Source organism: Leucopleurus acutus (genome assembly GCF_964270905.1).
Source record: "Leucopleurus acutus genome assembly, chromosome: 6".
Taxonomy (NCBI): Eukaryota; Metazoa; Chordata; class Mammalia; order Artiodactyla; family Delphinidae; genus Leucopleurus; species Leucopleurus acutus.
Window position 1 is genome coordinate 60,100,040 of NC_139149.1, and position 24,667 is coordinate 60,124,706.

Genomic DNA, 24,667 nt, shown 5'->3' on the forward strand with positions numbered 1-24,667 from the left:
ATCTAAAATAGTCGTATTAATATCCTGTTAATTTTTCCTTCCCTCTTACCCTGCTTTTATGATTAGACATATATAAATTCAAAAACATAACCCTTTCAAATAACTCTTGCCATGGTTACCAAAGCTTGTCTTATGCTATCATTTTCAAGAATCTTCATGTAAACTCAAGTTTTTGATAAATCAATATCCTGCATTGCTTTAACAGGGGAAACAAACAAAGGAAAAATAAGGTTTGCAAAATGGATTGATAAAATTCTAATAAATCAATGTGGGCTAAAAGATTTTTTTCAAAAGTTCTATTTAATAAGTTCATTTTTAGGCAAAAAAAATAGTAATCTGCTAGAGCCTCTACTCTTCCCTTTTTAATATACCTGTTTACAATAATCTCAGGATCTGAAATCAAGAATCTGCAAATAAAATGCTAAGAAAAATAAACCACACTGATTTTCTTACCCCATACCACTGCAATTATTTTAAATGCATAGGAATACAACAAACTCAAAAGAAAAAAAAAATAGTGTTTTATTAACTACCACACTGTTATAATACACTTTAAACGTACAATAAGGTAGCCTTTAAATTTGAGGTGGTCTTAAGAATAACAAATGAACAGAATCCCAAATTTTTGAAATAAGTGAACTGCTGCAGTTATAGGTATACATTTTGGAAAATTGTATAGCTCTTACAAGACCAGCAATGAAACTTTATTTTGTACATTTTTTAATAATTGAAAATATAAACAATAATTAAAAAATAAAAAGAAAATACAGCATAATAAAAAACATACATTTCTCAATTAAATGTACTGGATACATATAAATTTTAAGGGAAAAAGCAAAAAAGGAAAATGGTTGATATTTAAGTGCAGACTGACTACCTAGACCAAAAACAAAACAAACAAAAAAAAAGACTTAAAAAAATATCATAAAACCTCTAGTTCTCTATGACTAATATCCATATGGTTGGAGTATCGTCACTATGGAAGTGATTTTGTTATGTTTGCATATGTTATACTTTACTGGTAATTTACATGATGGCTTTTAAGGCCCTGGCAGACATGTGGTTTTTGGAAACAAGATTGGATTCAAAAAAAAAAAAAACCACTGCTAAGACGCAATAACACCTTATTTTTTTGGTCCTCCAATACTCAAGAAAAGGGATAATTCACTATAACATTTTCTTACCACCCAAATGCCTCAACCTATACGTTTTAAACTTTTTTAAACATTGGTTATATTGCCCAACTTCGTTATTGAAAGAATATTAACAAGACATTATTTTGGCAAATTAAATCTTAAACATGGCTTTTCAACAGGATTTAAAAGGTGACTATCCCTAGAGTTCCATGTTAAAATGTAGTTTTCAAAATCTTACAAGAGTAATGCTTAAAATATTGTACATAGTTAACCTAATTAAAATAATTAGCTTCAAAATGACAAATTGATAAGCTAAGTAAAGCCTACACTATGTAACATTTGCTTGGAAACTTGATTTGTCAGTTATGCATAATAAAAATTCCAGTCATCAAGAAAATTACAAAAAATTTTTTTTATCATAACATGATTTCTTTCACCCACCAACTTTTTTTTTTATCTTACAATAGATAAATACCAACATGTTCTCATTTTTACACTAAACCACACAGGATTGATGCATTTGGTTAGACTACCATTCGCATTGTTAAATTCAATTTTCTCTTTATATAACTTGGTAAAATTTCATTTCTTCTAGATTCCAAAAGTACCTACAAAACCCATGCAATTTTACCATTTTTAATATACTATGGAATATCATACAAAGTAAGGCATTTCAGTGTCATGTATAACCAAGTTACTGTCAATCCAAAAATTTTTGCACATCAATAAAAAGATATCTAAGAACTTAGGAACAATGTTCTTCTCACTACTGTATAAAAATACCACGATGAATAAGTATTTGTGTAATATTTACTCCATTGTCTCATTTCCAGAAACTGTGACAAGCTGTAAAGGTATTTCAGTGTTGGTAAGGATATCTTGATTGCTGGTGGTGGAAGTATTAACAGTTCCTATCCCTGAAACAGAACCTTGTTGAATATTTGCAAGGATAAGTGTTGTTCCTCCTGCAGTAATCAAAGTATCATCTCGTGCAGCTTCCACAGATGCCAGCACTGTACTGCTAGAGTGAATACCTTTTTTATTCTGATGTGTTTTAATATGTTTGGCAAGGTGATCACTTCTCATAAAGCGTTTTGAACATTCTGGACAAACAAATTTCTTCTCACCTGTTGAAGAAATTACGTTACTTAGTCTTTTAAATTTAACATTAATAGACTCATCATTCCCTGAGAAAGAAAATAAGCCAACACTGACAGTTAGGGACAGGGAGCAGAGTTCAATTAGAACTATATTAGTTTCATGAGCTGTCCCTGCAAGATTTCTCTCATAGAATACTTTTCCCCAAAATAAACGTGTCACCTTTATTTCTGGATGAAAAGCAATCTTCAAACTTATTATACACTGATATTCAGGTAAGAATTTAATACCTCAACTATGCTAATAGTTTTGAAACATCTGTTACAAAATACCAGCTTAAAAACGACTATCTGTAGCATACTTCTCTAAAGAAAAATACACTGTTTTAAGCTATATTTAAGGTATCATTAACATGTCAGATCCCTGATACTCAACCTTCAACTCTTAAATGCGAATTTAAGTAACTACAGAGTACTTCTAGATTAAAGCCAAGACACAAGCTTGAAGTCTAATAAAGACTGAGTAGTCCCAAGAATAATGGAGATGGCCAGATGACCTGATTTCAGCTGGAATAATCAAGAGCAAGCCTAATAAATCATGATGTTAAAAGTTAATAAGACTCTATGATGCCTAAATTTATTTCCCAGCTTAAATACTTTTTTTAAATACAAAAGACAGAACTTCTATTATGTTGAAGACCTACTATGTAAGACAATTAGTAGAAGATAAGGCAAAAGGCCAACCTACAAGGAATCTAGGGAGAACTCAATCAATAAACAAATCCAGTATTTTCTTAATTTATTTTCTTCAAAATGTCTTTCTTACGTATCTCTTGTTCCAGCACCTCTCCTCTCAGCAGGTCCTCATCAGACCTCATGCCTGAACTATATTACAATGGCACACTAGTCTCTCCCTTTCCAATCCAACAAATCAATGCCTGACAAATCTTCCTTAAATACCAAATTTTATTACAGTACAAAACTTCACCACTGTACTAAGTGGTATGGGAATGCAAGAGTAACCTGCAAATAACTAAACAGTTCAGACTCTCCATTACCTAACTTCCAATGACTTCTATAACGTGGTTCAATCCTACGTAACAGAAATGTGTTAAATAAAATCTCATCTTCACTCGTGACAAATGATCTCACTTCTTCTATTCATATACTATTCTATTCTTCTGGGAAGGTATTTCCCAAAGCTTCTCTTGGAACATTAGTCCTGAGACATACTCCATGGCAAAATGGCACAATAAGAGGTTGCCACTACCTCCCGCGACTTGGGAGATGTACAGTGCTCATTAACATTCTATTAAAGGTCCTAAGAGGCATTCCTTGAAGGTACTTGTATAGTAACCCTCTTTAACACAGTGTTTCCTACACTTATTTGATCATAGACCTTTTTTCCCTTTTACCTTATTTCTTTTTATATCCTGCTGATCAAATTCCACTGAGGAAAATTCTATTATAGGGCCATGCTCAAAAATGCCTTACTATCCCAACAATAATGATCTCTGCCTCCAAGCACACTTTATCTACTTTCTTATATTGTCCGTTGCAGTTTCAAACAGGTTAAGCTCATCTGTCTACCTACCTGATGAGACAGAAATTAAAACGAGGAGAGCATGTAACATAATACTACATACTTCATGGGTTATTTTATATATTTAGATCTAAGAGACTTCAAAATCCATATCGTCCACCGTTTCACCATAGTTCTTTCTTCTAAGCTCTCTAAACTTTGTAAATGCATTATATATTTTTCAATTCTTCAGTATTGAGCATAGACTGATGAACACCTTGATCATTAATGGCAGTAGAAGAAAAATATCTGTATATGTTATATTAAGTTAGAATTCAATTTGGGTCATTCCTAGGTCCATTTCATGTAACAACCACACAACACTATGTGTTAAAACAACTAAATGAAAGAGTCTTCACATCAACAATGCCTTGGTTATTCCTCAGTGAAATATCTTTTGCTTACCTCACACATATTAAAACGAGAAAGGGTGAAATGCCTGAATTTATCAGAGGAAAAGGAATTATTATTTATTACAGTGTTAAGGAGGAAGAAGAAGATAATGATCAAGAGTAAAAACACATAACTAATTTAAAACATTAACATAATTAACAATGATGAGATAAATGTGGCTTAAGACACTGAATAATATGAAAACAAAAGCTAACCAAAGTCTGCATAAAATGAAACATTATTTTATAAAATAAGCCATACTGACTTGTCTGGAATTAGTGTTTTTAAATTGGTGTTACTGAAGATAGAAATATGATGTAACTGGTCATATTTTTAAAGAGTCAGTTCAGTAAGTACGCTTAAAAAAAAATTTCAAGGTAGTATGTAGCCTTACAGTTAATTTTTATCTGTTAAAAGTAAATATTAGTAACCTGTATGTGTTCTTCTGTGCCTCTGTAATTCATCACTTCGAGTAAATCTTTTACCACAGAACATCCAGTTACAAATAAAAGGGCGCTCCCCAGAATGCCAACGCAGATGAGCTCTCAGATGTGAGGTCTTCCCATAGACTTTACCACATCCTGGTATATGACAAATGTGTTGCTTCTTTTTCCCAAGATTGGTACCTCTAAAAAACACACACAGAATAATATACACTTATATGAAAATATTCAAATGGACATTATCACTCATATCATACTCCCCATGTTGAATTTCAAATAGAAGACATTATCACTGTGAGGTCAATCAGAAACCAAGACCATTTAAAATCAATTTAAAGAAAAATTAATAAGTTTTACATATTCATTTTACTCCACAACTAATGTGAGTGTTGTCCAAATGTAAATATGCTCAAGAAATATATAATTTAAAAGAACACTTCATACATAAAGAGTATAGTAAAGTTATTTATTATTCGGTCAGAACCATTCCCAAATTCTATGCATAGGCCCAATCCGATTAAATTAGTTGTACCAGAAACTAAATGGCCTATTCAAAGTCATGATGTCAGCTAATTTAAAAAGTAAATAAACCAACAATAAATGCATAACTAATCATAGGTACAATTAAGGCACCTTAAGAAGACTTTAAATTAAGATGATATAAGCATTATTTATTCACATATTTGTATGGCCACACCCTGAATATACACTGACTTGGAGAAAATCAGAGAAAAAAATCTAGACAAAGCTATTGTCTTAGATCCCTAGAACTACATGAAATAAATTAAAATTATCTTTACAGTTAAAATTCCCTATTAACCATGCAAAGATACCCAAAATTATAAATCAGAGAAATAATAAAATGCAGTTTCTCCACATTGCAAAATTTGACATCTGTTACATTTCAGTATTTGATACCAAGAACAGGGTTTAGAAGATATGTGCTTATTAGATGGGTGAACACAGGTATCTTAGCCTAAGCAAGAAGAAGACGTTTTTGATTCCAGAACTGATATTCAAATCATATTAAACACTATAGAAAATGTTATTACTCAACCTCAAAAAAAAAGAAAAAGGCTAGTTACTGAATAAAAACAAATGAGTTTATAAAAAAATGACATTTTAGACTCATCAACTGTCAAAATCATATTATATAAACTTTGCAGTTTCTCTGATTACAAAAAGGTACATTTAAGACCCCCCCCCAACTTCCCCTCCTCCCACAATCTCACAGTCTAGGTATAGCCTGTAAACCTTCCATAAGCCTGCAAATCCTCCTGTATATAATATACCTATCGTTTTTCAAATTTTACTGGAAAAATGCATATTTCCCCACATTTATATTTTAATGTACTCACACTCAGTAGCATGTGAAATTGCCATAGGACAAACAGTGCTAAACGGTGCAGTGCTGGCTGTTAGATGCCATAGGTGTTCTGAACAGGGAGACATCAATGTGGGCTCCAGTAGTTAGAGAAGGCTTCGTGGAGGAGGTGGGTAGGATTTAGATAGAAAGGAGGGAAGGCATTCCAGGCAGAGGAATAGCATAAGTAAAGACAAGGAGGAGTCATGCTGTTGTCTCAAGGGCAAGGATGTCATAATCTAACACAATTCTAGTTTCTGCTCCAGTCCACCCCCAATTTCTACTCTCTTCAAAGAGCTGAGTTGAGTGAAACAGGTTTTGCTGGCTCACCTGCAATGCCAAAGTCTTAACCAAAGCCAATAATATTTCCATTTAATTTAGCTTTTAAATTTGTTTTATTCTTAAATGGCCCTAAGAAAAAGAGCAATGTCTGTGGCTATTGGTGTACAAACTGATTTTACATATTGTGTTCACCATAGCAATTTCACAGAGAACCCAATTCAGTTCACTCTACACTCTTAACTTCTTGCCTCTCTTCTAATCCTACCACTCAAGTGAATCAATGTGCTTTTATAAATTCAAAAGTGCTATTTTACTAACTTAGCAAAATTTAGCTTTGAGAGCACAAACAAAGCACAAGACTATAACAAATTACAGCAACAAATATGAGTTCCCAAAGAACCAAAAATCCAGGGAAAGATGTTTTCATCAACTGAATTATAAGGTAACAAGACATACTCGTTGTCTGAAAATGGGACAGGCAACTAAGAAAAAAAAATGGAGACGGGGCACACAAAAATATACAATATAAGGGAAAAAGTCCAATACCGAGGTCCAAGTTTTTATTTTAAAAAAATGTTTTTACTCAAGATAAGATCTAGATATGCCAGATATGGATTTATGGCATGTGATGTGAAGGAAGAGAACTGAAGTGAATTTATCAACAAACTTCAAGTAGTAAAAGATTACCGTAAGTTTTCCTCTTGATTTATATAGTTACACCACTAATACCTATTACATGATCTTACAAAACTAACAATTTTAAGTTCATTTTCTTGACTGCTTAAACTTGCTCCCAAAATTTTAATAATGCAAAGACAGAGTGACACAATAAATAAAGCTAAATTCTGAGTAGAGGGATTAAGAAAAGTTAAGTAAATCGAGTCTTTTGCTTGGGACAGGAGAAACGGAACACAAACTGAAAGGCTAACAGGGAAGAAAACAGATTTTACAAATTAACTTAAATTTTTTAAAACTGGATTGAGGTTGTCTAAACCACACAAAACCTATGTAACAATAACGCCTTCAGAATTTATTTTACTTTATAAAATTGTCTCTTCCACTAGAGTATAAAGTTTCTGAAGTCTGGTTCTGCTTAATAAATATTGGCTAAATGCCCAAATGAATACAGTTTTTAAATATTTAATTATATTTTACACCTTGCTCAAAAAGGTAAAAAAATAAAATTTAGTTCTCTAAAGATGCCACTTTATACGTACTATTATTTTTTTAAAAGAATACTGTTGCGGAAAGGCTAATATTCTAAAATGTATAAAGTGCCACCTACCTCACCTTTGCAGAACAGGATTTACTATATGTTGTGCTTCTATTAATTAGATGCAGCAACTGTCAATGATACAATTGTGCCTATCATGAGTATATTAGTTGAATTTTGTTCAAATGAGCTCTAAGAAACAACAGTTGTTTTTCTTAAGAACTTCAATTTTAATTGCTAGAATAAGTTATTAAAAAATGAACTCACAAAAGTTCTGGAAAAATATGAGTATTTTTATAATCCTCAGTTTAAGGAAGACTTTTAATAGCATGATAATAATGCATCTCAACTAAAAATTTTGTGCTTAAAAAAAGGTTTGCAAGCTTTAAGTGAGAACTTTCTTTACTTGTGTAAATAAATGCATTTTGCAAACCACTGACAAAGTTGAAAGACAATGTAAAACTGGAAAAAAATATGTGCACATATGACAGACAAATTAACAGATTCACAAAAGACAAAGAAATAATTCACAAAAGAAATTTTGAAATGGTAAAATAACACAACAAAAAATGTTCAAATAAAGTAACAAAAATATACTGAATAAAACAATAGTGAGGAATTACTTTTCATCTCTCAGACTTTAAAAGGTTTTTAAAAATTATAAAATCCATTGTTGGCAAGGGTGTGGGAAAACATACTCTCATACACCACTGATGGGAGTATAAATTGATACAACCTTTCTAGCAGACAATTCCCTTTGATAAAACAATTCCACCACTGCCAACTTATAATGATGAAATAATCAGATGTGCAAAGATATATGTGTAAGAATTAGAATTTCAACAATAAACTCCCAAAAGTTGTTAAATTCTTACACATCCATACCATAGAATACCATACAGTCATAAAAAACGGATACAAACTCTATGTACACTTGGAAATATGATCACAAAAATTTTCAAAAGAAAAACAGACACATAAAACAGTGAGAGTAAAGTCTGGAAGGATATATACAAAAATGTTACAATAGTCATCCTGAAGTAGGGTAGAAGTTTGGTATTCTTTTAAAACTTCTCTATATTTCTGAATTTTTATGAACATGTATTAATTTAATAAAAATAATTTTAAAAGATTTTCAATTTAAAGAAAAGAATAAGCAAAACACAGGCAAGGCCTCGACCCTCAGTTACATTTGACTTTCATGAAAATTTATCTTGAAAGTTCCCGTAAAAATGAGAGTAAATTTCAGAAAAGTTGTCTAACCAGAATTCCACACTAACTTATTTAAATTGACCAAAACATTTCAAAGAATAAGTAAAACTTCAAACAAGTGAATAACTACCAGTAGGAAATACAAATGCCTAAGGATCAGATGGAGAAGAAGCAAATTCACCTGGGAGGCAGTACAGTGCAGTGGTTAAGGCCTTGATAAGAAACTGGGTCCAAATCCCAGCTGTGTATGCTGTAAAGAATCATTCAACTTCTCCATGCCTCACTTATAAGACAATCTAGAACACAGTAAGCTCTCAGTATTAACAGTTACTAGTCATTACTATCATTGTGAATGGGCTGGCCAATGTACAAAACAACTCAAAAGGCAGAGAGGCTCTACTAGGTCAAGTTCATTAACAGGGTTGTTTGTTTTTTTTTTCTGGTCTATTTAAATAGTTCATTTCTGAGAGAGTTATATTAAGGTCTTTCACTATGACTAGAGGATATGGTTATAATGTCTTTAGAGTTCTATCAGTTTTTGCTCTATGTATTTCAAACTTGTGGGGAAAAGGTACCATGGCTATTAAATCTTCTTGGTGAAAACTTCATATTATTAAGAAATATATCACTGGGCTTCCCTGGTGGCGCAGTGGTTGAGAGTCCACCTGCCGATGCAGGGGACACGGGTTCATGCCCCGGTCCGGGAAGATCCCACATGCCGCGGAGCGGCTGGGCCCGTGAGCCATGGCTGCTGAGCCTGCGCGTCCGGAGCCTGTGCTCCGCAACGGGAGAGACCACAACAGTGAGAGGCCTGCATAATGCAAAAAAAAAAAAAAAAAGAAAAAAAAAGAAATATATCCCTATCTATCCATTTGATATTTTCACCTTAATCTTACCATGTCCAAGATTCCTTTTTGTTAACATTTGCCTAATAAGTCTTTTCCATTCCTTTACTTTCAACATTCCTGCACCAATTTGAGATGTTCCTTATAATCAATATAAGGCTGGGTTTTATGTCTTTTAAATATGATCTGAGAGTCAATCTCTCAATTATTAAGCTTAATCCATCCACATTTAATATAATTACTGATCTGTTTTGACTTTATTCCTGTCATGTTATTATTTCTTAATATTTCTGAAAACACCGAATGGAGATATTACAGTTCCACTTTTTAAAAAATTCCATCATTAAGGCTTATTATTCATTTCTATTGAAAATACTTATGCTTTATTAACAATTTCTGAACTTATTTTATATTATATAACTGCTATTCTCAAGCTAAGAATCAACTTTTTATAAAAATTTATTTTTATTGGAGTATAGTTGCTTTACAATGTTGTGTTAGTTTTTATTGTACAGAAGAATCAGCTTTTTAATCAGTATTTAGGCAAATCCATTGCTGGTTTGCAAACAGACTAATATCCAATATGGGCCTGTTAAATGGCATCTTACTATACTTTTTTTTTTTAAGTAAACTAAGTAATTTTAGTTTTTTTAAAACAGGCATTTAGAACTGAAAATTTGATTTCATATAATTTGTTCTCTAACTTTTTCTGCCACACTCATACAGACAAACACATAAGATGATCATGTAATGAATAATTTCCCTTAGTTAAGTGACATGGCATGCAGCATTTCAAAAATTAGGGTGATGATATTAACAGTCTAAAAAGAAAAGTATGTTTCGTGTGTGCATACCTCCCACCACCTTCTTTACAGTTGGGACAGGTGCAAGCTACCCTTCGAAGTCTTTTTCCTTCTTGATGTTGTTGGTCCCCTTCTTCATCTACCACCTGTACTCTTAAATGTGTTAGATCATTGGTATTCAATGTAGAATCACCACTGAGCTGCCACTCTTCAGGATCAGGTTCTTCTTCCTTGATCCTAATATCTAAAGAAGAAAACAAATACAGATGAGAAGCAGCCCACTGGCCCAAAAAGATAGCATGAGATCTGAGCCTCTCTAAGGTAAAATGAATAAATACTATGTAAAAGTAAAAAATCATCTGTTTGTGGAACATAATCATTGCTCCTTGTTGTGGATTATTCTTTTAAAACAATCTATTTTATTCTAAATATCAGAGATTAAGCCAAAAAGAGAATAAAGCCACCATGAGAGCTTGCTTTTAAAAATTCATTAAGAAAGCCAATTTCTTTTGAGCAAGCTGAGTCATAAAACAATCTGAAACTTCAGTTATAATTGTTCAAATAGTCAATAAATCAATGGTCAACTCAGAATAGAACAAATTCTAATGCCTGTTAAACCTCTTTTTTACAGCGTGTATCAATTACGCATATTTGTAGATACTATGGGAATGCAAAATGTAGGTCCTATGGGAATGAAATTATGCCTATCTGTAGGTACAATGAAATTATTACTCATAAACTTAAGTTTTAAAGTCAATCCTTACTAAAAATCTATAATGGCCACAACCACAATATCATTGTGGAAGGAGGTGCATAAGTAAGAGAGAGTTTCTATTTTCAATGAGTTTTATTATAAAGCAGACTGGGAAACAAAATGAGCATGCAATGGTGAGGAAGAGTGGATATGGCAGGAAGTTACATTCTTCTGTCAGCATAGCCAAACATCTTTCTTTGTATCGATAATGATATAACATCATTTCCTTATGTGAAACTAAGAGGTTTTTTCAACTCAGAAAACTAATTAAAAGAAAAAAAAAGAAAACAATACATGAGTGCTAGCTTTGGCAGCACATATACTAAAATTGGAAGGATAGAGAAAAAATTAGCATGGCCCCTGTGCAAGGATGACACACAAATTCATGAAGCATTCCATACTTTTACAATTTGTATGGCAACACAAAAGACCCCGAGGAGCCAAAACAATCTTGAGAAAGAAAAACGGAGCTGGAGGAATCAGGCTCCCTGACTTCAGACTATACTACAAAGGTACAGTAATAAAGACAGTAATGGTACTGGCACAAAAACAGAAATATAGATCAATGGAACAAGACAGAAAGCCCAGAGATAAACCCACACACCTATGGTCAACTCATCTATGACAAAGAAGGCAAGAATATACAATGGAGAAAAGACAGTCTCTTCAATAAGTGGCACTGGGAAAACTGGACAGCTACTTGTAAAAGAATGAAATTAGAACACTCCCTAACACCATACACAAAAATAAACTCAAAATGGATTAAAGACCTAAATATAAGACCAGACACTATAAAACTCTTAGAGGAAAACATAGGAAAAACAATCTTTAACATAAATCACAGCAAGATCTTCTTTGGCTCACCTCCTAGAGTACTGAAAATAAAAACAGAAATAAACAAATGGGACCTAATGAAACTTAAAAGCTTTTGCACAGCAAAGAAAACCATAAACGAGATGAAAAGACACCCCTCAGAATGGGAGAAAATGTTTTGCAAATGAAGCAACCAACAAGGGATTAGTCTCCATAATATACAAACAGCTCATGCACTCAATATCAAAAAAACAAACAACCCAATCAAAAAATGGGCAGAGGGCTTCCCTGGTGGCGCAGTGGTTAAGAGTCCGCCTGCCGATGCAGGGGACGCGGGTTCGTGCCCCGGTCTGGGGGGATCCCGCATGCCGCGGGGCAGCTGGGCCCGTGAGCCATGGCCGCTGGGCCTGCGCGTCCGGAGCCTGCGCTCCGCAGCGGGAGAGGCCACAGCAGTGAGAGGCCCGCGTAACGCAAAAAAAAAAGGGCAGAAAACCTAAATAGACATTTCTCCAAAGAAGACATACAGGTGGCCAAGAGGCACAAGAAAAGATGCTCAACATTACTAATTATTAGAGAAATGCAGATCAAAACTGGTCAGAAAGGCCATCATCAAAAACTCTACAAACAATAAATACTGGACAGGGTGTGGAGAAAAGGGAACTCTCTTGCACTGTTTGGTGGGAATGTAAACTGATACAGCACTATGGAGAACAGTATGGAGGTTCCTTAAAAAACTAAAAATAGAACTACCATATGACCTAGCAATCCCACTACTGGGAATATACCCAGAGAAAACCATAATTCAAAAAGACACATGCACCCCAATGTTCACTGCAGCACTATTTACAATAGTCAGGACATGGAAGCAACCTAAATGCCCATCGACAGACAAATGGATAAAGAAGATGCAGCACATATATACAATGGAATATTACTCAGCCATAAAAAGGAATAAAATTGGATCATTTGTAGAGGTGTGGATGGACCTAGAGTCTGTCATACAGACTGAAGTAAGTCAGAAAGAGAAAAACAAATACTGTATATTAACACATATATGTGGAATCTAGAAAAATGGTACAGATGAACCTATTTGCAGGTCAGGAATAGAGATGCAGACATAGAGAACAAACGTGTGGACACGGTGGGTGAGTGGTAAGGGAGGGTGGGATGAACTGGGAGATCGGGACTGACATATACATACACATTACCATGTGTAAAACAGAGAGCTAATGGGAACCGGTGTATAGCGCAGGGAGCTCAGCTCGGTGCTCTGTGGTGACCTAGATGGGCGTGATTGGGGGCGGGGGAGGGAGGTCCAAGAGGGAGGGGATATATATACACATATAGCTGATTCACTTCATTGTACAGCAGAAACTAACACAACATTGTAAAGCAACTATTCCCCAATTAAAAAAAATTAAAATGAAAACAAAAACCCCCACAATACATGATTTAGAACGAACACTGAATATAATCATCTTTGATAAAACATAAATTCCTACACATTTTAATTTTGATTTATGTAAACTAAAAATCTTAATGGACATTTATTTTAGATTTACACCAGTCACTAATAATTGGAGCCAAAAATAGCCGAAAGAAATCAAATGTGCCCTAATAGCTCCTGAATTTATACTAATGAAAACTAGAATGTGCAACCAAGAAAAATGCCTCTAACAGTTTAAAATTAATTTATTTTATCAGAAAAACTACAACTAAGAATCAAGGGGGGAAATGGGAAGAGAGGGCACTCTGGCCTGGGCAACAGGGTAGATGGTGGTGCCATTCACTGCAATAGGAAACACTGGAGAAGGTTCAGGTGGAGGTAAAGAAGGACAGTTAATTCAAGGTTGCTGGTCACAGAGTCTGAACAGCTTGTGAGACAAAACAGTAAAAAAGCTGGATCTACACAGATGGAGTGCATCCAAAGTAGTAGGTTAGATCATTCAAGGACTATAAGTAGAATGAGAAGAGAAAGTAGCCTATGAGGAATGCAGACATTTAAGGAACAGGCAGAAGAGGATGAACCTGTGCAGGAAAGGCGTACCCAGAAAAATGTGCTACATTAAAGAAAGGAAAAGTGGTCAACATCAAATACTGCAGAAAATTCAAGAAGGAAACTAAGAAAATGGGCAAGAAGTGAAAAAGTGTTTAATAACAAGTACAGATATGTCTGGCTTGAGAGGGAGACAGAAACATGACACTACAGGCTAAAGGGGACCAAAAAAGAGAGTCTGGGGGAAGAAGTGTTTTGTTCTATGTTTGAAGACAGGGAAGACTTGAACATGTGTAAATGTTCATGAGAAAGATCCACTATAGAGGGAGAGACTGAAAACACAAGAATAAAGTCCCTAAGAAGTCAGGAGGAGATGATGAGCCATAGCACTTACAGGCTTAACTGCTGGAGCACAGCCACCTCCTCTATTACATGAGGGAAGAAAAGATATAGGCACATTCATTCAATAAGTGATTAGCTACTATGTGCCATGAACTGTGCTAGACCCCAGAGGCAGAGAGAATTTGATGCCTAGAAATTAAGGGGAAATGGTTTCTATTTCCTCAGTGAAAGCATGAAGAATTAGATATGTATAAAATTCATCCAAACACACAACATAAATGAGTACTGACCTCTGTTCCTTTATAATCAGGTGTCCACCTGCATCATTATGACAAGACATTTAAATATATGCACAAATACCGCATAGTATTAGCTTTTTTACAAGTTAAATAAAAGACAGCATATGGATAGCACATATCCAGAGTTGGATAAATTTTAAGTCCATAAAACGAGGAATTTTGTCAGATGTTTTTAAAGCTACTCATCTTACATTATTTGTGACAAGACAACAAGGAAAAAGGACGACAGAATAATATTAAGAGCAGATAAAGGAGTCTAGAGAGAGAGAAGATTTAAAGAAATCGCAGAGAACAAATAAAGCAACTGATGAGAGAGGGCAAGAATGAAATACAACCTGACTGAGGGGATAACGATATTACAGGTCATTCCTACTCCTATTGCTAATTCTCTTAACTGGAACCTACAAAATATCTTTAAAGAGTGTGTCATGGCCATGGATACTTATAACTTAGTTCTCTTTCCTATTGAATTCCAATAAAACAAAGGCACATAGAACATAACATGTCCAAACTGAACACATCTTGTCCACTCACCAAACCTTCTCCTGCTTCCCCCTTTATTGATAATTGCAAGCCACCTAATGGCTCAAACCATCAATTTCAGGTGAGTCCTGTCAGTCCATTCCCAGCCTCTCATGTCTCGCTTCTGCCAATCCAACTTCTACAGAGCTTCCAGAATCTTCTTCCTAAATACAAAATCTAATGGCATCACTTTCCTGATTCATTACCTGCACTAATTCTCTATTTTCTACAGTATTAAGTACTAACTTGTTAATTTGGTACTCAAGAACCTTCTCAATCTGGCCGCAACTGCTCTTCCAACTTCAGTATTAAAATACTGAAATTCTCATCACTGTCAGAACCCATGTCCTTTCTCAATGTCATACCCATAAGTATATGCCTCTCTTGCCTGGACTGTTTTCTAGCTCTTTTCCTTTTTCATGTAACTAACATCTACTTATCCTTCAATATTAGTTCAAATGTCATCTCCCTTATACATGCTTATGGTAGAATTAGTTCCACTTACTGGCTCATACATCCCTTCAGATAATAAATGCTTCACTCAAAAGTGCTCAGAAAATACAATCTGACTAAATGAACAAACCCTTCCTTAAGGAGGAACTTCCAGTCTAGGTAATAATCTACCTGGAAAACTCTGCCCTCTACTTCTCTATGCTCCTTCTATCTGCAAATAATACATAGAGAAGATTTAAAAATTTAATTTTATCTCAAATGGATACTTAATTTTCTAGCATTACTTACTGAAAACAAAAAAAGAGTCAGTTCATATGGACAGGACCACAAAGTGCTCATTAAAGACAATAAATTATTTGCCCAAGAAGTGTTATACCCAATTTTTAATCATTTTTCTTGCTCATACACATCTGGGGTATTTTAGAATCTTAATCATAAATTTCACCCATCTAGTAAATCTTAAATAATTCCTCTTTGCCAACCTGCATTATCAACTTAATACAGACACCTTTAAAAACAGGTCTTCAGGGCTTCCCTGGTGGCGCAGTGGTTGAGAGTCCGCTGCCGATGCAGGGGACACGGGTTCGTGCCCGTTCCGGGAAGATCCCACATGCCGCAGAGCGGCTGGGCCCATGAGCCATGGCTGCTGAGCCTGCACGTCCAGAGCCTGTGCTCCGCAACAGGAGAGGCCACAGCAGGGAGAGGCCCGCGTACCGCAAAAAAAACCAAAAAAACAAAAAAATAGGTCTTCAGTACTACGCAGTCAAGTTTGTATCTTCCTCTATATCTTAGTGTAGATAATAACAAAATATTTTCTACCATGCTGCATTAGTGTCCTGCATGGTACCTAGTTATCCTCAGAAATCTACTGTTTATAAAGCTCAGGAGAAGGGGAAGTGATACCCATCAAAATGGCCCACAGAAGTATGAAAAGGTACTCAATATTATTAGATATCAGGAAAATTAAAATTAAAATCATAGTGAAATATCCTACACATCCACCAAGATGGCTAAAACTTTTTAACAGGTCACCTGTTAGCAAAGTAATAGAGCAACTGAAACTCTCCCACACTGCTGGTGGGTGTGTAAATCAGTATAACAACTTTGGAAATCTTTTGACCGTATATTTTAAAGATGAACCTATGTATACCCTATAACGGAAGCAATTTCACTCCAACGGAAAGGCATATACACATGACACCTAAAGTACAGAAATTCATCCTAAACTGGAAGTAACTCATATATCCACTAGTGTTGGAATAGAAAAATCATAATATATTCATTCATACAGTGTAATATGTTAAAACAATGAAAATTAACAACTTACATGCAACAGGAACACCACAGACATAATTTTAAACAAAAGAAGGCACATACACACTCTCTCTTACATATAATACCTCTATCTATAGAGAGACAGATATACCATTTAAATAAAGCTCAAAGCAACAGGAAACACTACTATACAGTGACTGCCTACCTTTACGAGGCGTAATGACTGGGTACAGGGAGATTGAGGAACTGCTGGCAATATCTTATTTCTTGATCCAGGTGGTAATTTTTCCTATGTGTTTGTTTTATAAAAAATCATCGTTACACACCTATGATTTGTACATTTTTCTGAGTGTATACTATACTTTGAAAGATCATTCTAAATAAAAAAATTTAAAGTAATCTATAGGAGATGACTTAGGGAATTTGTTAAAGACAGTCAATCAATGTTTGTTGTGGTTTCATCTCTAGTTCCTGTATAACCAACTAGCCCCTTCTCCCACCACTGGAATTAAAAACAAAAACATAAATAAACAAACAAAACCTTAAGATGACTGGGCTCCCAGCAAAGTATTGCACTGGATCTGAACCCAGGCATTTGAATTTCGGAGCCTGCACTATTAAGCACTAGTCCATACGAAATTAATAAACCCCTCGTTAAGATAACGCAGTAGCAAGACCAAGAAATTAATCACATTTTATTTCGCATTTGAATTTCCAGTGTCTTAAACGCATGATAATACACTTCCATATTCAGTAAGTAATTATTAAGAATCTACTGGATATCAGACACTGTGCTATGGGACAAAGAATTAAAGGGAAAAAAGAGAAAAAGAAAAAAAATGTCTAAGGGATTTTATTGTAAAAGAATAAAGTCATAATCAAAAGAAAAAAAAAGATGACTGTGCTCCAAAAATTAAGTCAATTTGAAGTTTAGGACATAATGTTATTCTCTACAAATATGTGAGTGATTACAATATGCCAGTCACTGTTCTAGGTTCTAAGGATAAAAGTGAACAACAGTTAAGCTCATGTCTTTATCAAGTTTCCTTTTTAGTGGGAAAAGACAGAACAAATAATCGAGTAAATATGGCTGACCCTTGAACAATGCAGAGTTAGGAGTGCCATTGTGTAACTTATAGTTCTCCTTCCGTATACATCTGCCTATTCAACCAACTGCAGATCGTGTAATACTGTTGTATTTTCTATTGAAAAAACTCTGCGTGTAAATGGATTTGAGCAGTTCAAACCCATGTTCAAGGGTCAACTGTACACAGCATTTTGTGTGATGGTGAACTGTTATGGGAATAAAGTGAGGTAAGGATAGACAGAGAGTGAAAGGAGAGAAGTACTTGCTGTTTTAAATAAGTGGCCAGAAAAGGTTTTGCTAATACGGTGACATTTGACCCTGAAGGAGGCAAAGGAGCAAGAAGGTGGGGGAAAGTATTCCAGGTAGAAGGAAGAGCAAGGTGGATGTATGCTTGGTGTGTTCAGAGAAATGCAAGGAGGCCTGTGTGGCTAGAAAGAAATGACTGTGAAAGAAGAATACTAAGTAACAAGATAGCAGAGATAAAAATGTAAAGGTGGGATAAGATTATATATGATGTTATACATTGTGTACTACCTTGTAGGCCACTAAAAGTTTCCATTTTAGGGCTTCCCTGGTGGCGCAGTGGTTGAGAGTCCACCTGCCGATGCAGGGGACGTGGGTTTGTGCCCCAGTCTGGGAGGATCCCACATGCTGCGGAGCAGCCGGGCCCGTGAGCCATGGCTGCTGGGTCTGCGCGTCCGGAGCCTGTGCTCTGCAGCGGGAGAGGCCACAGCAGTGAGAGGCCCGCGTACCGCAAAAAAAAATTAAAAGTTTACATTTTATTCAGTGAGTGAAGCCACTGAGAGTAGAGGGGTGATACAGTGGCGTAAAACTAGTTGTTAATGAGTAAGTGGTAAGGAATGGTCAGAATCAGGAAATACTTTGTAGGTAGAGTCAAAGACATTTGCTAACAGGGTTTTATGTGAGGTGTGAGAACAAGGAGTTAAATATAACTCCAAGGTTTTAGTCCTGAGCAACTAAAAAGATGGAGTTGCCATTAACTGAAACAGAGTAGAGTGGGGGTAGAAAAAATTACGGGAGAGGGGTGCCATTCAGGGGTCCATTTTTGGATATGAAAGTTTTGAAGTACCTATGAAATACCCAAATGATCATGTTGATTAGGCGCTGACGGATCTGGAGTTCAAACAGAAGTATGGCCCACAGATATAAATTTGGGCATCATCAACATTTACAGTTGGTTACTGAGAGTCACCTGGAATGTAGTATATATATATATTTATAGGAAGAAACCCTAGGCACTTCAAAGCTGACAAGCAGCGATTAAAAAAAAAAAAGAAAGAAAGAAAAAAAGCCAGTGAGACAGGAGGAAGCTGGTATCCAAAAGCCAAGTGAAGAAATCATTTCAAGAAGAAAATAATCAGGGGCTTCCCTGGTAGCGCAGTGGTTGAGAGTCCACCTGCCGATGCAGGGGACACAGGTTCGTGCCCCGGTCCAGGAGGATCCCACATGCCGCGGAGCGGCTAGGCCCGTGAGCCATGGCCGCTGAGCCTGCGCGTCCGGAGCCTGTGCTCCGCAACGGGAGAGGCCACAAGAGTGAGAGGCCCATGTACCACAAAAAAAAAAAAGAAAAGAAGAAAATAATCAAAGATGTCAAATGCTTGTCAGTCAAGTAAAATGAGGATTGAGAAATGACTTTTGGATGTAACAATGTGGTAATATCTTGACAAGAGCTGTTCCAATAGAGAAGTGGGAATACAACCCTGCCCAGAGTACATTCAAGAAAATGGAAGGAAATGAACTAGAAACAAGTATATACAAGTCTTTCCAAGAGTTCTGCAGGGAAAGTAAGCATTATAAAAAGGGCACTGAAGGTCCTAAACTAGCCCACAAGGGTAGATTTAACACATAACACTACCTGAGATAGTGTAAACTCACCTTTATTTTCAGTAGCACTACCTATATAATATACACTAGTAATATAAAAATGAACATGCTTATTTAAACTTGACTTTTGGTACTTAAGGAATAACAAGTTTTAAACGCAAGAAAAAAATGTAAGCAATGGAAACAAATTCTCAAGGACATTTGAGTATACATTTAAGAACTTTATAAACTAACAGCACTGGTTTTTGATTATATCTATTCTCTACCTCAAAATGCTTAAATGTCCACTTCACCTGGCCTGGTATATGACTGACAGTATCTTTGTGCCATAGTTATAGTTGTTTTCAAGGCCTACCCCAATAAAATAAGTTTGTGAAAGGGATATATAAATGAAAAAAAATTTTTTTCCAATTTCCTGCACACCTCGGTAAGAGCTAAAGGAAAAGAGAGAGAAACAGAGACTTTAAATGATGAAAAAATACACACACACACAACACAGTATGGTTACAAAGATAAGACTAATTTTCTTGTATAGCCAATGGACAAACACAAAATAACAGAAAGGTATTATTTTAACATGTCATTAATACACTTTAAGTAGAGGAATACCAAAAAAGTAGAGACTGGCGTACGGAAGTGTGGTGGTGAGGGTGTAGATGGATCCAACTTCCCACAGACACCACTATATAGCACTGATGACTTCAAAGAGTTTGGCTGTTTTTGTGGATTAGGAAGAGGATGAAGCCAGTGGTCTCCAAATCTTGATTGCTCGACACTATTAGTAAAGTTGTGAACATGCACCCCGTAAATGTGTTTATTAAGTATATACAAGTAATACTATTCTAACTGATTATTAAACAGTATAAAACACAAATAGTTATATAAGATAAACAAATGTATTGTTAACTGCGATAGCTCAATATTAGATGTCACAACAATATTTAGGTAAGATTCAGTGTTATCAATAGCAGATGGAAACTCTACCATTTTCAATGATACTTGCATTTCTTTTCTATTCAATCCATGGTTTCTTTACATGAATATTAAAGCCACTTGTCCACTCTGAAGGACATTCAGTTAAAACCAAAAAATACAATTCCATTTAATCCAAGCATATCCAAGTACATATAAACAGCAATATGCAGCAGCGTGCTAAAAGCAACAAAAAGTGGGTAAGTGAGCAGGCTTATCATATGTAACACAAACACAAATGACATGGAATTAGTGAAGGCACCAATGGCAATCTGTATAATCAATATTAGTTAAGCATTAATAACAAGAGTATGTTTAGATTTCTATTAAAAATATTACAAGAAAATGTTAAATGCCTCCTCCTGAGACTATTTGCTACTTATTTGTCAATAGAGCTAATTGAATATTTAAGATAAATTATTTACTGGTTTATCAAGTCTGAAACATGCATATTTAAATAATACCAGATAAATATGAATTACAGTACTATTGATAAAATGAGACATTCTCCTTTATCAATAGCGTATCATTAGGATTTTGTTCTTATCAAAGGCTTTCATGTTCTCTGCCTTCAATTTTTAAAGTACTGATGAAATTACTTCATTTGATTCTGAAAGTTTATTTTCCTTACATTTTTCTTTAATCAGTTTCACCTGCTACAAAAATCACCTAAACAGAATTACAGGATAATCCTCCAAGATCTCGTATATTGTTTAATTACATTTTCACGTTCATAACTATTTAGATTCCTATGGGCATTTCAGAGCTACCAAGTCTTTTTTTCTAGTTTTTCTTTCAATGGGATAGTTCTAAACTATAGACATGGATTCCTAAAAATATAAGTTCACTAATCTGATCAAAAGAGGTTAACACTTTAGGGGAAGGTTTTAAAACCAAATTTTCTTTAACAAATATAAACTTTATATATATAACATCTCTGCTTTAACATGAAGCAATCTCTTTCCCATAAACCCTATCTCCTTAGATTTGGATCATTACTCTTCTATGACTGCTCCCTTCCCCCTCCCCCACTTAAATTTAATCTTTTATTTCATCTCTACTAATCTTTTTCAAATCCAACCCCCTTCTATTGTTTTTTTTTACAGCAGTTTCCCAAATTATTTTCAAACCTTTTCTACCCAACTGGAGATTATACATTAATAGGAGTATTCTTCCTAGTAAATCTAAACAATACAAGCTTTTGTAAGATACACACACATAGATATAAACATAACTGGAAATGACTGATTTTCTAATATGCCTTACAGAAGACCTCATTTTACAGACATACCACAAATATATGAGAGAGACTATGACCTGCAATTAATACACTGTGAACAGTGAAATACTAACTTCACTTTAATCTGAAGTACTAAATAAGTTACTGTTAAAGGAAGTGTTCAATACCATATGCTAACGCATATATATGGAATTTTTAAAAGCTGTACTCGTGAACCTAGTGGCAAGGCAGGAATAAAGACGTAGAGGTAGAGAACGGACTTGAGGGCATGGTGGCGGGGGGAGGAAGCTGGGATGAAGTGAGAGAGTAGCACTGACATATATACACTACCAAATGTAAAATGGATGGCTAGTGGGAAGATGCTTCACAGCACAAGGAGATCAACTTGATGCTTTGTGACAACCTAGAGGGATGGGATAGGGAGGCTTAAGAGGGAGGGGATATGGGGATATATGTATACATATAGCTGATTCACTTTGTTGTACAGCAGCAACTAACACAGCATTGTAAAGCATTTATACTCCAATAAAGGTGTGAAAAAAAAAAAGGAACAGTGTTCTACTCTATGATGACGATAACATATAAGATTTACTACTTGTTGGACACTATTACAAGCACTTAACATACACTGACTTACTTCGTACTCCCAACTACCCTAAGGTTTTAGTCATACTTTTCTCCCAACTTTCTAGATGAGAAAACAAAGAGGTTAAGTTACTTGCCTGAAGTCACACAGCTAAAAAGTGGTGGACGGGACATAAGACAAAGAATTATGCAAAACCGTATTATAAACATTGCTAAAAATCAGTTCCCGCGCTTTTAAAAATGTCCGTACCTAGCACCGCCCCTCCATCCAAATACTGGCAACCCTACGGTGGTCACTATAATAATTTGGGGAAAACTGGGATGGGAAACATTACCTGTGTGTAACTTTGCAAAGTCTGAGACCTCTGAGGTAGAGCACAATGTAGAGTAGAGCACAATGGAGGGCAGATGTCAAGGGCCCAACAACATCTTATTCAAAGAATCCATGTCCTTAGACAACAGATTTGTGATTGCCGAGAGGGAGGGGGTACGGGGGAGGGATGGATTGGGAGTCTGGGGTTAGCAGATGCATTATATACAGAATGGATAAACAACAAGGTCCTACTGTATAGCACAGGAACGGTATTCAATATCCTGTAATACACCATAATGGAAAATAATTTTTAAAAGAATGTGTATATATATATAACTGAATCACTTTGCTGTACAGCAGAAATTAACACAACACTGTGAATCAACTATACTTCAATAAAAAAACCAGGGGGCTTCCCTGGTGGCGCAGTGGTTGAGAGTCCGCCTGCCGATGCAGGAGACACGGGTTTGTGCCCCTGTCCTGGAAGATCCCACGTGCCGCAGAGCGGCTGGGCCCGTGAGCCATGGCCACTGGGCCTGCGCGTCCAGAGCCTGTGCTCCGCGGTGGGAGAGGCCGCAGCAGTAAGAGGCCCGCGTACCGCCAAAAAAATAAAAATCAGTTCCCTCCCAGGGCTAGTTCCCAGGAATAGCAGTCTAGCCTCCTTACATATGAATATGTAGTTTTAATTGTAGTTTGTTCAAACCAGTGCGACTTAAAAAATCTGGGGACGATAAAGAAAATGTATAGACATACAATGAAATATTGTGCAGCCTTAAAAAGGAAATCTTGTCATGTGCTACAATATGGATGAACCTTGAGAACATTACACTAAGTGAAATAAGCCAATCACAAAAGGACAAATGCTGTATGAGTCTACTAATATGAAGTATCAAAAGTAGACAAAATCATAGAAACAGAATGTAGAATGGTGGTTGCCAAGGGCTAGGAAGAGGAAAGAAGGGGAATGGATACAGATTTTCAGTTTTTCATTATGTAAAGTTCTACAGCCTGTTGCACAGCAGTGTGAATATATTTAACACTACTGAACTATACACTTAAAATGGTAAATTTAATGTTATGTGTTTTTTACTATAATTTTTAAAAATCTGGGAAAATCTCCCGTTACTTCCCACTCTCAGAGATGACTTATGTTAGGAATCTTACAGATGAAATCTTCAGTGTCACAGATAAGAAGTTCAAATTAACTACGAAGGATACACATCAATATAAGATATTACTGCAAACAGTACTCTTTGCTAAGATTCATCCCTTCCTCCATTAGCTGCAGAGACTAGTTTTCCTCTCTAATTTCAGATTTATAAAGACTACTTTAAAACTATTCCGAAGTTTTTTAAAAAGTAAAAGCTGTTTTCCTCCAACACTCCCCCAGGTTAAACTAATACCAAAAAGATAGTTCTCACAAAGTCCTGATTGCCCTCTAAGAAACAATAAGAAAGTGATTTGTCACCAGCAGCTCTCACAACTCTCACTATTCAAATCCTAACAGTACCAAACATTCATACTAAGAGTAGATTCAATTTTTAGAGACAAGATGATAACCAGAAGTCACATGTTATGAATACTAGTATTTAAACTGGAAGATATAATTTTGCTCTTCATTCAAAACAAACCGTGACCACAATATAAATTGGATCCCTACAGTAGTTTACCTCCCTAGCACCTAATCATCATTGGAATAAGCAGAACACCTCCTCAGCCTAAGCAATTCAGGACCAATTTTTTTTTTAAGTCTTCTTAGGAAGGCCAAGAGGGGAAATATACAAAAACGTAGTAAGTTATAC

The 24,667-nt window shown here is 35.4% G+C and overlaps 1 protein-coding gene across 2 annotated transcripts in view; it reads right to left on the reverse strand.

Moving 5' to 3' along the window:
• Positions 1–498: 498 nt before the first annotated feature.
• Positions 499–24,667, reverse strand: part of SP3 (Sp3 transcription factor) — a 64,559-nt gene continuing 40,390 nt past the window's right edge. For both annotated transcript variants that reach the window (XM_082841277.1, XM_082841276.1), the window contains 3 exons: positions 10,421–10,613; positions 4,640–4,836; positions 499–2,263 (listed from right to left, as the gene is read on the reverse strand). In XM_082841277.1, the coding sequence (XP_082697403.1) occupies positions 1,947–2,263; positions 4,640–4,836; positions 10,421–10,613 (707 nt within the window). In that variant the 3' untranslated portion in view covers positions 499–1,946. The remainder of the gene's footprint in view (positions 2,264–4,639; positions 4,837–10,420; positions 10,614–24,667) is intronic.